The sequence below is a fragment of the Lepidochelys kempii genome, chromosome 1 (assembly GCF_965140265.1).
Source record: "Lepidochelys kempii isolate rLepKem1 chromosome 1, rLepKem1.hap2, whole genome shotgun sequence".
Lineage (NCBI taxonomy): Eukaryota > Metazoa > Chordata > Testudines > Cheloniidae > Lepidochelys > Lepidochelys kempii.
In genome coordinates this window covers 138,162,027-138,174,354 of record NC_133256.1, presented here as the reverse complement: position 1 = coordinate 138,174,354, position 12,328 = coordinate 138,162,027, and the positions used below count along the sequence as shown (strand labels likewise).

Here is a 12,328-nt window from a genome sequence, read left to right as displayed (position 1 = left end):
TTAGGCTTGTCTAGTCATATATATTTTTAACCAAGAGCTCACACAGTGGGAGGTGACTAGTAAGGGTGAATGGGTTTTGACAACAAAAGCCTTATCAGGAAGTTAAAGGCAGACACAAGCTCACCATCTAATTCAGAATTAAATGAAGTAGGGGAAGTTAAACAGAAGGGATGAAGCGGAATTTACTGGATGCTTTAAACCCCAGCTATAAGTAGTATTAGTAGCAAGCATGTGGACATCCTCCACATTGACTTTTTTTAGTGGGTTTCATTTCCGAACATTTTAATGTTCAAACTAACATGACACTTTTTTTTTCTTTCTTGCCTTTTGCCTTTGATTTTCAGTTTCCCTAGCTTAGGTCAAGTGACTTATTGTTCTCCCCTGCTGATCCTATACTTCCAGGGTCTGAATTGACTCTTCTTGGGGTGTTTCCTGTATTGTGACTGACATAAGTGCTGTTCCTAGCTTGATTAATTTTTCTCCATATTTTTCTTCTTTGCCTTTGGTTTTGTTTCCATTCCCCTCACCTTTCCCATTACTTTCTTATGCCTGTTTATTCCTAGTTTTCTGTCCTTGCCTCTGCCTTTCCCAGGTTTCATTCTCCTACCTGGTTCATTCCTTCCTTTGTTTCTGACTTCCATTCTCTAGATTTGTCTATCTTCCTTCTTACCCTAATTTCCTATCTTTTTTCAACATACTCTGCTTGCTTGCTCACTGACATATTCAAGGATGTCTTAGGCTTCCCCTCTTCCCTGCCCGTCCGCCCAAGGATCTCTGCAAGCTTCGCACTCTGTATTTGTCCAGCTTTTTATATATATATATGGCTGTGTTGTGCTGATTCGAAGGCCAGTGATGTTGGAAGTTGTATGCAAAAAGCTCCCACCCTGGCTGGGGTAGGGAGTAGGCAGCAGATAAGAAGACAAACTGTTAAGGAAGGTAATTAATTAGGTGGAGTGAACTGAAGTAGTGTTTCTCAACCTTTTTGATACCAGGGACCAGTTTGCTTCCTTCCTTAAACTGTAAGGGGGATTACAAGGACTGGCACCATTCCATGGACCAGTTTTTGAGAAATGCAGAACTAGAGTGCTCCTCAACTCTACCCCAGAAAGAGTTATGTTCTGCCTCAGTCTGACTGCACTGTCTCTGTAGAGATTTAGCTTTTTTGCTGTTCTTCAGAATGGAGGCTGAGAAATTCAGTTTTTAAGTACAACTTAATTTATAGGACAAGAAATAATTTTTAAAAGCTCACTTAAGCACCCTGAATAGAATAGACTTGGTGCAACTGGCCTTTGCAGTAACACCTCTTCTAAATAGTAATAAATTTTATCCTGTTGTTGGATTTGTGCTATTTCAAACAACGGTTTAGAATTTCCAATTGTCTTACATTTTTAACAGGCTGGTGAGCATGTTGTAAAATAGCCTATCTGGTGCTACACAAACTAATGAAATGCTGGAATCCTTTTTATGTTTCTGACAGACACTCCACTTGTGCTAAACTTGATGACTATCACTGCAGGGTTGGAATCTTTATTACGGCACCAAGTGCAATCCAGTGTTTGGAACAAAAAAAGATAAAAACCGTGCACTGTTTTAAGTAATCTACCGATAAAGGCAACTACTTTGACTCTGCAACACCTTTCATAGTTTATTGCTTAAAGAGGAAAAGCTTTGAAATGTTTTGGGGGAATTCTACAATAATTTCAAATATAGATATTATTCATTTGATCATTTATAGCATTGTGTAGCAAAAATGCTTTGCTTGTTTTAGTATTCAGTTTTATTTATAGCTATTTTTAATCTTAAATTTTTTGCATTGATAATTTTAGTGGTAATACCTGTTTGGTACATTACAAATATTTTTAAGACTAACAAATTTCATTAAATGACATTAAACGAAGTTTTCAATTGGTTTTATCCACATGAAGTATCCTGTAGATGTAAAAGGACGTGTGATGAAGTCCATCATGACCATATATAATTTACAGACTTTCAATTATCTTGAAATTGTGAAGCTTTAGTAAAAGCTATTTAGTTGTTCAATGAAACTCAAAATTTTTAATGTGTGTTTTTAAATGTTGTTGTATACCCCTGTGAAGCTCAAAAAATTCTGAGCTAATACTGCTGTAGCATCCTTAGCTTTGAGCTATTGTTCATGTTATAATAGATATGTTGTTTAGATCAATGAATGTTTGAAAGTCTGGCTTCTGCAAATCCATGGTAGTATCTTCTTTAGTCAGATTTTGTTGTAGAGAAAATGTGTGTGTCTGTTTTAAGAGTTTTGTAACTTAGAGTTATACACTAACCATAATAGAAACTGACACAGTCTTAAAGGGAATCTGTCAAGGTTGGTAGCTTGAAAATTGTGTTAGATTCCTACCTTATATATATTTTCCTTTCCTTTCCTTTCCGTATATACATACATACACGTAGAGTGAATGGAAAAATAAGTGGCTCGTTAGCATTGTTGTTGCTGGACTAACCCATGACTGTTCTGATTTCAGTGGAATGCTGATGAAATTCATCAGTAAAGTTCAGCAAATGTGAGTGCTGGAGTGGAAAACTAGTAAAAAAAACAGATATTGCTCTTTTCTCTTTATTGAGGTGGCATAGCTTAACTAACTTGGACCTCCTTGTTCTTAAAGCCCACAGCAATTTACGCCTGTGCTATATTTGAGACTAGTGTTATCCTCATGGATTATCTGTGATCTGACACTACCTGCCATTGCAACTTATCTCAGCTAGCAATTGTGCCTTTGCTTTCGTGCTCCCAAACTCGAGTTTTATTACGCCTTAGTTTTTAAATAGCATAACATTTTTCCCAGGTGGTATTTTCTAGCATGACCATTGTTGGATTGCGTGTATGTAAGATGGAAAGAAAAAAGCATATTTTTAATGTCAAATCATAACATGCTGTGTGAAGCAATCTGATTTTTCTTTTCAAGGGTTTACATCCTTTTAAAATGAAGTAATAAGAAAATTTAATTTATTCTCCTCCTTCCAGTATTTCTTCGATTTAGCTCTTGTTTACACAAAGTTCCTCTACGAGTAGCTTGTTAAACTTTTGCAGCTTTAAAACAGCAATATAATGGGGTTTTTTTTGTATTGGATCTATAACTAACTATCTGTATTACTACTCCACAGGAAACTGTTGTGCTGAAAGGAAGAATTAACTGGTTTTTCAACTTCAGGCTTTTTATTGTGAGAAGGAAGATCACATAAGTGTTACCATGGGGAGAACAGCAGCTAAAGGTAAGGTTGGTGGCTTTTATCCAAAAGGAAAGAAAGTAGAAAACATAAAAGCTATTTTTGATTAAATGGGGTATTATTATACCTAATAGTAATAACTGCTGTATTGTTAAGTTGAAATAGGATGGTAATATGTACTGAACTTGTTATGAATCAAATTAAAGCAAAAAATCCCAAACTTACAGTAGGTATGTTAAATTTCTCCTTAATTGAAACCATTCTATATAATTTCACCCAAAACAACTGTTGTCCTCAGACAAGCTAGAAAACAGTCAGAGTAGAAAATTTAAGCACATATCTAGATGTGTTGTTAACATATAATCCTTTATAGGTGATAAATTATGCAGATGTCACAGAATCCAAGTTATCAGAATAATGTGTAATATTGGGTATTAAGTTTTACAATAGCAAACTGCATCAGCAACTACCTTTCAAAAGCCCATGTAGATAACATAAACTGTTTTATGCAGTTTAATTTCTCATCTATGCAGTGGTATTCTCTCTAGTCATGTCTTCTACTGTGCTGTATCTGGGGGGGGAACATCCTAAGTTATGTTGTTTTACATCAACTTGAGGGTGAGATTTGAGCAGAAGTGAATATGTGAAATAGAATAGGCATGAAATAGAAATACAGAATCTTGTGAAGAGAGCCCAATTACTCTGTAACTGGTCCTTTTCAGTTTTGGGACAGGTCGTTCTGCTCTATTGAAGATTGCTACGTTTTTTGCACCTAATTCATGCTTTCCACCTTTGCAGTCCAACTGCTTTCTCTGCAGTTGTCTACTGCCTGTAAATTGCAGTGGATCATCTATGATGACTGTAGTTGTGCATGTAATAGTTTGAAAATGCTGCAAGACAGGCCCTATTCCTGGAAGCCCATCGGGATGTGTCACCTAGAAAAAAACAAACACAGGTTGAAGGAGATGGAGCTGTTCCAGATCCACCCTGCTTTAGAGTGTACACAGATTTGAGAGAAGTCTTGATGGAAGATGTTAGCCAGCTCTTCTCTTCCCATCCCCCTCTTGGAGGTGGATAAAAGGTCCTAGACAGAGTCTCAGGTGCATTAGGAATCAAACATTTTCCCCTCCTCTGGTTGCCATCACAGATCTTCAGAGAGGTGGTGGTCAGCTTGTTGGGGAATGCTCTTCCACTCCATCTCAGTCCTCCACTCCTGAGGTGCAGCTGAGACCTTCTGTCAGGGTGGAGGGGGATAGTCTTTTGCGATCTGTCACTCTAAGGTGCTTGACAACTCTGAGGAACAGAGGTAGAGACTTCTGAGAGGGAGCCTCCTCACACATCATCAGAACTAGCCAGGGTGGAAGACTTTGACTCCCTTGTTGGAGTGGTGTCTGGAATCTCAAGAATAAGTCCCTAGGAAGTGGCTGTGCAAATCTTGATAGACCGACCCTCTATGTTGCTCCCTTCCCGCAAGGACATCAAGGAAATAGTGTCTTGGGAAAAGACTGATACATATTCTCTAAGGCAATGCATTGCTTTCATTGTTTCCCAAAAAGATTCTACAAGACTTGGGGCACTCTCCTATTCGCAGGAGAGTAATAGTCATATCATTAGTTAAGAAACTGGCTCTTCTAAGAAGTGGGTGCTTTCTGTGAAAGCTCTCTTGTGTCAGGAAACTGGAGTTCAACGTTAGGAGGAACTGTAAGTGGTCACTAGGATCATCTCAGTTGCTTCTACCAGACTTTGTGCTTGAAGGAGGTAGCCTTCTTGGTCCCTGGTGGATTGCAAATCAATGAAGAAAGCTTGGGTCAATCTCCAGTTGTCTCTGATTTCTTGTATGATGGCTGTGATTACTCTGGCTTGTCTTCTGATGAGTTATCTTGTTAGCAGAAGAACTTCATGTCTACAGATTGGGGAGAGGTGCTCCAGACCAACCTGCCATGCATAGTATCTGTAAAGTGTAACCTGGGTAGATGGAATTGCTCAACCATGGTTCCATTCTTTTCAGGGTGGATTTGATTTAAATCACTAGTCGGGAAGACTCGATTTAATCATGGATTTCTACATAAAAGTGTATTCTTCTTGGTATACATATTCTTCACAACGTAGAGATAGATGTAGGTTTCATTTTTAGAAGGTACACACTATACATTTTTAAAATGATTTAATTTGAAAACTTTTCAGATTCGTTTTACACTGTATCCGAAAATGAATGATTGTTTGGTTATTTCATTTACCAAAGGTAATTTGAAGCAGATATTTATGAAGTCCATGGGAGGTGAATATCTCCAATTCAACAGGTTAATCATTAATATTTGGAGGATTTTCTTGCCATGCTGTATTAGGAGGATAACATCGCCAGACAGACATTTAAATTGTTTTATTTAACTAAAACAACAACATTATGTATTTTTTTTCAGCAACAGACATATCATATTTTAACAAAACAAGCATATTAATTTTTGAATTTAGTTAAATATTCAAGTTTTTTAAAATCAGGTCTGTTTTTGTTAAAATTGTTTTTAACTAAAATAGTTAAAACGAATTGTTTTTTTAAAAAACAAATTAAATTGACTGTCATCCAGGTCAACATGAGAAACTTAAAATATTGGCTTCTGCAGCTAACTCAGTCGTCTTCACCTTCATTTTCTTGTTTGTTCATATTCTGGAAAAGAAAAAGAAGCTTTCGTGCTTTTTCAGGTCCCAAACGATTTCTCAATTTGGAATGAATTAGTCCAAAGGACAAAAATATTATTTCTACGCCGGCAGAAGAAGCTACTGCTGTTAAAAGTGAGATTATCACTTCAACAGTCTCTGAATCCAAGTGCTTCAGTGACTTCCACCAGTTCACTGGTGTGACTTTCTTTAAAACATCATGAGCAAACATATATTTCTTGAATGGTTCACCCTTAGCTCTGAAGTTTATTATAGTTGGCATTATGGAGGGATGATTGCTGAATGTCCATGTCATAGCCAACTCCTCTTCTTCAGCAGTTAAGGTTTGACCCTGGTACCAAGTACTGAGAATATTTGCAAGAAAATGAGCTGGAGATAGAGCTTGCCCCGTTGGTTTTTTTAATTCTTGTAATTTAACTCTGTCATTGCATATTTCTCTTTTTAAGATTTCACTCAGTTCCTTCCAAATTTTAACAGCGTCAGCAATAAAACAGCTATTTCCCTGCATTTTGTTCCAGGCTACAGAAATAGGCTTCAGGGTACTCAGCATGTGCTCAGCGTTTCTCTCAAGCCCACTGTTGAGAACTTTGGCTGTGACAGTGCCATCTATTTTTTCATGATTTTGTTCACAAACTGTCATCAGATTAGGCCAGTTCTTGCTACAGTACTCAAAACAGTCCACTACTGAGTTCCATCCCACGTCTTGTAGGAGAGTTAGCTTGGTTCCTCCCACTTTTTTCAGTGCAGCTGCTGCAAAGTGGTTGTTACAGAAGTATTTTGCAATTTCAACAACATTATCCTTTATTTCTGGAACACTGAAGTCTTTGGGTAGGAGGTGCATCAAATGAGCACTGCAACCATTTGTTGTTAGCTTGGGACTCTCTTCTAAATAATTTCTTCTTACCTTGGATACATTTGCAGCATTGTCTGTGACCAAGCTGCGTACTAGACAGTTGAATTTTTTTTCACAGTTTGTTATAGCCTTTAATGCTACTTTTTGTAAGTATTCTACTGTGTATGCATTTTTTGTATGGAAGACATTCCCTTCTTCTGTTGTAACAGAAGAACATACAACAGATATACTGTGGCTGTGTGACATACATGATGTGACTGAAACACTATCCTTGGCAGATAACTCTGAAACTATAGAAAATGATGGTGATCTTGAAAGTGGATAGTCTTCAGAATTCTGTATGTTGAGGATGGATTCTCCTAAACAAAATAAGTCAATGCAGTTATTTAATTATGATTATCATACTGCTCATTTAGTATTACTCATTGCATTCACTGACACTCAGTACTACTTTAAAGGTGAAATTGTAAAAGGAAGATCTGCCTATTTCAGCTGTTTATTTTTATCACAACTGCAGCTAAAATGGTAGCACCATGGAGTAACAACTATATTTTTTTTTGCTCAAACTTGAGAATTCAGGAATAGTCCAGAGGGAAGACAGGCAGTCCCTAAGAAAGAAGTATGAAATAAAAAAAGTTTACCAACCTGAAGATCCTGCATGTTCAGACGTGTTCCTTTCATCATCTTCAATGCAGCTTCCTCCTGAGAAGGAACACTTCTCTTGATGTTGTTTCATTTGGGAAACAAGGCCTTGCATTTTTTGTTGCGCTGTTTGCATTTTGCACGCATGCCTTGTCTTACCCACAGGTAGAAGAACTTCATTAAAATATTCCCAAACTGGGTCTCTTTTACGGCCTGCTGCCATTATAGGTTTTCCCTTCTAGGGAGAGAACGGTATGGTAGATCTCAAATCAATGAAGGCTATACTCAGACCTCAAGACTTCTGGAATATGCTGCTCAAACAGTTTCACTTCTGTTTCTGCTGCTGGTCCCTCCCTTCTCACATTAATCTCTAGACTTCTTCTCCTTGTCCAGATCTATTCTGCTCCCAACAATCTTCTATTCATTGAACTTTTTGAAACTTTGCACTTTTAGAGAGAGGTAAGGGATTGACTCTGTGTACACAAATTTGCAGAAGGACAGTAGGGTTGAGGTTTATTATTTCTCACCTCTATATATTTATTTATAAACATTTTTGCTGTTAACAAGCATGTTCTCTGGAGACACAAATCCACAGTTTGAGAACTGCAAAACTATGCATCTCTGATAGTATCTTCTGCTCTGAGTCCCATTGGGTAGATAGAAAGATTAACCTAAATAATCTATACAGAAGCTCCTGGAACCGCATAAAATTTGGTCCCTAATCCATGAGCCATTGGAACTCATTTTACAAAACTTTTCTTAATATACCCATGTATGTTTGTCTCATACTATAGAATTAGAATTTATAATCCTATTCCGTGATGAGATATTTTGAGCTATAATGTATCTTAATTAAAACTATCTTTAGATAGGTTTCTTCCTCAAAAAGCATTTTATCAAAAAAATCCGATTTAATAGATTTTTATCTGCCCTGATTCTTTTCAAAACTTGGGGCAATGGACAATTTTTAGTCACCCTCAAGATCTCAATCATGTGGGATCCCCCAGGATTCAGTCTCCAAACACTTCCTATTCAAAGGGAAACTGCTTTGGAAGTTTTGTCCATTCCAAAATCTCACAAATAATGCTAATGACAATTCCACTTTTATTTTTCATATTTCAAATCCATATTTGCAGTCTCATTAGCCTCTAAATATCTAGCAGTGGTGGTACCTTGGAAGAGAACCAGCGGTCTTCAGATCAATCCCAATTAGACCCAAGTAATGTTGATTTGGAAGGTCACTGCATTTGAAGAAATGGGATGGGGTTGTGACTGTTATCCCTATGTAAGGATATGTACACTCACCATCTTGGGGTTTTACTGGACCTTTTACTTATCCTTTTCCCTGGTGTTGGCCTTATTGCCATACTATGTTTGGATAGTCATTTTAAATCATTGAGAAGGAAATGGAAAACGGGCCAAAGAAGAGGGAGAAAATTTCCCCTTTAGTCAATAGAGCAGAAACCCAGAACTTTTAATCTTTAAGAGATTACAGCCCAGTAAGGAATTACTTGGCTTCCCATCCTGTATGCAGGCCAGGAGATCTTTGTTCTTAGTTTAAAACACTTGTTGGGCTATCAACATCAGTGAAAATGTTAGCCGAAAAGGTTATATTGAAAATGGTGCATGAAAACAGGAGCTCACATTCACTATAACTGTGGGTAGCACAATATTATAAGAGAATGATTGCATTATACAGAAAAGGAATAGTAGTTTACCGTATATGCTTAAAACACCTACTGTAATCACAGCAGCGATTCTTTATCATAGCTGTGAAATATCAAGGCTGTCACTGACCTGAATGCAATAATGCTATGTTTAAATATACTTGTTTACCAAGAAAAATAGAGACTGAGATTTGAAATCTACTGCCTTAATGAAACTACCTACATCTGTTTCATGGCTTGAAAAATTTACTTTCTACACAGGGTGAAAAATAACCTATGCTGTCTTTCTCTGCCCAAAAGCAACAAAGAGCACTTGCTCACTTATTTGTTTCCATTCTCCTTCACTCACTGCCCACCCCCCTGCTAGCATATCAAGAAGAACAAGTCCATTAGGATTTGTTTTCTTCAGATATTTTCTACCAGTTCTAAACTGTCTATGTTGGAGAGAAAATGGTGTCTCAGTTTCACCAATTCCTTGCTTATGTGACACACAAGATGTGTGATCTGCTTTATAACATTGGATTGTACCTTCATTTCAGTTTCCAGGTAAGTATCAAACATCTGTCAAAAATATAGACATTTGGTATGGAACTGGAAATTGAAATTGAAGTATGATCCTAAACTGAAAAGGGAATTGAATGCGCTGCAGCTCAATGGTTGTCTTAATATTTGCTAATGTGGCAAAGCTGTGAATAAAGTCAATCATGGGTAGCTCATCTGTCTATGGGTATCTTCATGGCTAACTTCTCTTGAGTTAGGTTAGCTTGATTGAGAGCAGCGACACTGTGAAATAATGCTCAAGCTGCACAGAATGGCTGTGGTAGCAGCTGAGTAGTTGTGCTTACTTGAGCTGTAGCATAATACACCCTGACAAGCCAGCCAACTTGAATTAAAAGCACCACTACACTCAAGTTAAGGGATTTTGTGTGAGGCTGGAACTTGAGTTAGGGGCAACACTCACATTATGGCTTGAGTTACCTTTTCCTTGTCGTACTGATACCTGAAGTAAAGTGGAATTGATTGTGTGTTCCTCTTGGGTTTCACTCTGTTCTTCCACCAATGGTAACAGGAGTAATGTGCAGAAACAGCTGAGAGAATCTTTCTGCTGATTCACTGGTGTGGTGTAAGCATAGGCCTGTATTCAGTGAATTAGGGTTGCAGTAAGAACCTTCACTGAGAAATAAACTAATTTTTTTTCTGTTTCAGTTTGTCAGTACCTGCACCAAGATTGACAAAAAAGACTAGTGATCTTGGGTTCTGCAGTTTTTGTGCGGCCCACTTGAGATACCTTAGAGGGGCTTGAATTTCAGAGGGTCGTGTGCAGCACATTGAGCACCAAGACCTTTTCTTGTCTCAAATCAAAAATCATGAATGTCTTTTGGAAACCTTGGTGCAAGGTCCAAGATGCTCTTTGGTCTAATACTCTCACTCAAACTATAAAACAAAATAAAAGCTATTTGAAAATAAATGTAGATTGTGTTTTTTAAAATTTTGGACGATGTTTGTTGACAGCCAAGAAGCATTCTTTTTGGAATTCTTTCTTTCCATGCTTGTACTTTTATCTTGATGTTAGTTTCTCTTTTGAACTCTGAGGTGAACTAGAATAAGAATAAAATTTACCTTTTTATGACATAGTGAAATATATAAACAAAAATCTGTGGTTAATAGAACGTATTTGTCTTGAAAGTTATGGTTAAAAGTGCTCTATATTAGACTAATTGTTACCCTGGACTTTAGTATGATGTGAATGCTAAATCTGTTATGTAATGACATTTTATGTCTTGTAGATTCAAAGAATGTTAAAAAGGAGAAACATGGGAAGAGTCAGCAGTCAAACAACGTGTCTTTAAAAAATGGTAGGTATAAAAATTGTCAGGTTATTAGTCAAGATAATGTTTAAATCTAAATATTTGGATTGTGTTGTCTGGGAATCTTTTACACTGCTCAGGCTGTTAGTGATGACTGGGATACATAAAAGAAGAATAGAAAGCATCTGAACCACTGCTGTTAACTTCATTAGCAGACAGTGCTTTGATATTGCATACATAAATGCCTTTGGAAGGGTGAAAGAATTGACTTTAGCATACTAGTTCAGCTGACCAAAAGGCAAATACTAGTTACCTATGTAATCCTCTGAACAAAAATAATGTGTGGGTCCCCATTTTTTTAAGATGAAGTTTTGGATCATTACTGTTTTCTACTTCCTTTAACCCTATGTATACCTTTTCTCTGCCTTCTCTCCCAAAAGTCTCCATTGTTTTTTTTTTCTCCTTAACTACCATGTTTGCTGATACTGAAGAGAGGAGCTGCGATAGTTGGGCTGAATCTTCATTAGTGCTACATAGGTAGGGAAGGTAAAATAATCTTCTGCATTTGTTCTTTTGTGGGGAAGACTAAAAAACAAAGTGGATTGTTTGAGACTAAATGAAAGTTGAGAGCATTCCCATCTGCAGCTGTTTCCCATCCATTAAAATAAAAATGGATACCTTCACTCTTAGCAGAAAATGATAATTTTTCATCAGGGACAATTGGTCTGTCATTTGGAGGGTGTGGGAAATCACCTGTTGTGTTTGTGTTTGGTTTTTTAAAGCTAACCCGTTAACCTAGCTACATGTCTTATAGGCAACAACAAATGTTTTCAGTAAGTTGTTTTCACCATCTCTTTCCTACTAATTAACAGAAGGGTGGGGCACTCCCACTGTCTGAGCCCACCGAGCACAGACTTACTCCTGGGGGAATTCTGTGCTAAAAATTTTATAATTCTGTACACAATATTTTTAAATTTGTCAAAATAACACAATATAATCACACCAGTTTCAGTTATTTTGGTAATTTATTTAAAAATACCTATCAGCAAGTATGTCAACAACACAGAGAATGAAAAAAATTCCCCGAGGAGTAGAGAGTTTAAAGAAACTCCTACAACAACCCATTTCAAGTTAGGGGGCGCTGGAGAGGGCTGCATGATTCCTCCCCTAGCCCAGACATGTGCCCCCCCCCGGCCTAGACACATGCTCCTCCCCTCTCCCCAGAGCCCAGTCGTGCCCCCCCCCGAGCCCGCCCCCTGCAGCTTTGTCCCACTGAGGGACACGGTGCAACCCTGCCCTTCCTCACTCTGTGCCAGAGCCAGGTCTCCCATGCCTGCTCCCGTTAAGTGGATGAGGATCAAGCCCTGGTGCCAGAATGTGCAAAGCTTCCATTCCTGCTGGTCCAGACATTTGTCTCGCTGCAAGCTGGAGAAGAGCCAGGCTCTGCAGAATCCAGCGGCCCCTAGAGGTAGCCAGTA

At 37.8% G+C, this 12,328-nt stretch overlaps 1 protein-coding gene across 7 annotated transcripts in view; it reads left to right on the top strand.

The window, feature by feature from the left end:
• The window catches only part of SCML2 (Scm polycomb group protein like 2), a 131,050-nt gene that overhangs the window by 21,846 nt on the left and 96,876 nt on the right, over positions 1-12,328 (top strand). For 5 of the 7 annotated variants that reach the window (XM_073356349.1, XM_073356387.1, XM_073356359.1 and 2 more), the window contains exons 2-3: positions 3,142-3,249; positions 10,830-10,898. In XM_073356349.1, coding sequence (XP_073212450.1) covers positions 3,228-3,249; positions 10,830-10,898 — 91 coding nt within the window. In that variant the 5' untranslated portion in view covers positions 3,142-3,227. Of the gene's footprint in view, positions 1-3,141; positions 3,250-10,827; positions 10,899-11,341; positions 11,397-12,328 lie in introns of those variants that run through there. The other 2 variants (XM_073356406.1, XM_073356397.1) reach the window with 1 other exon arrangement.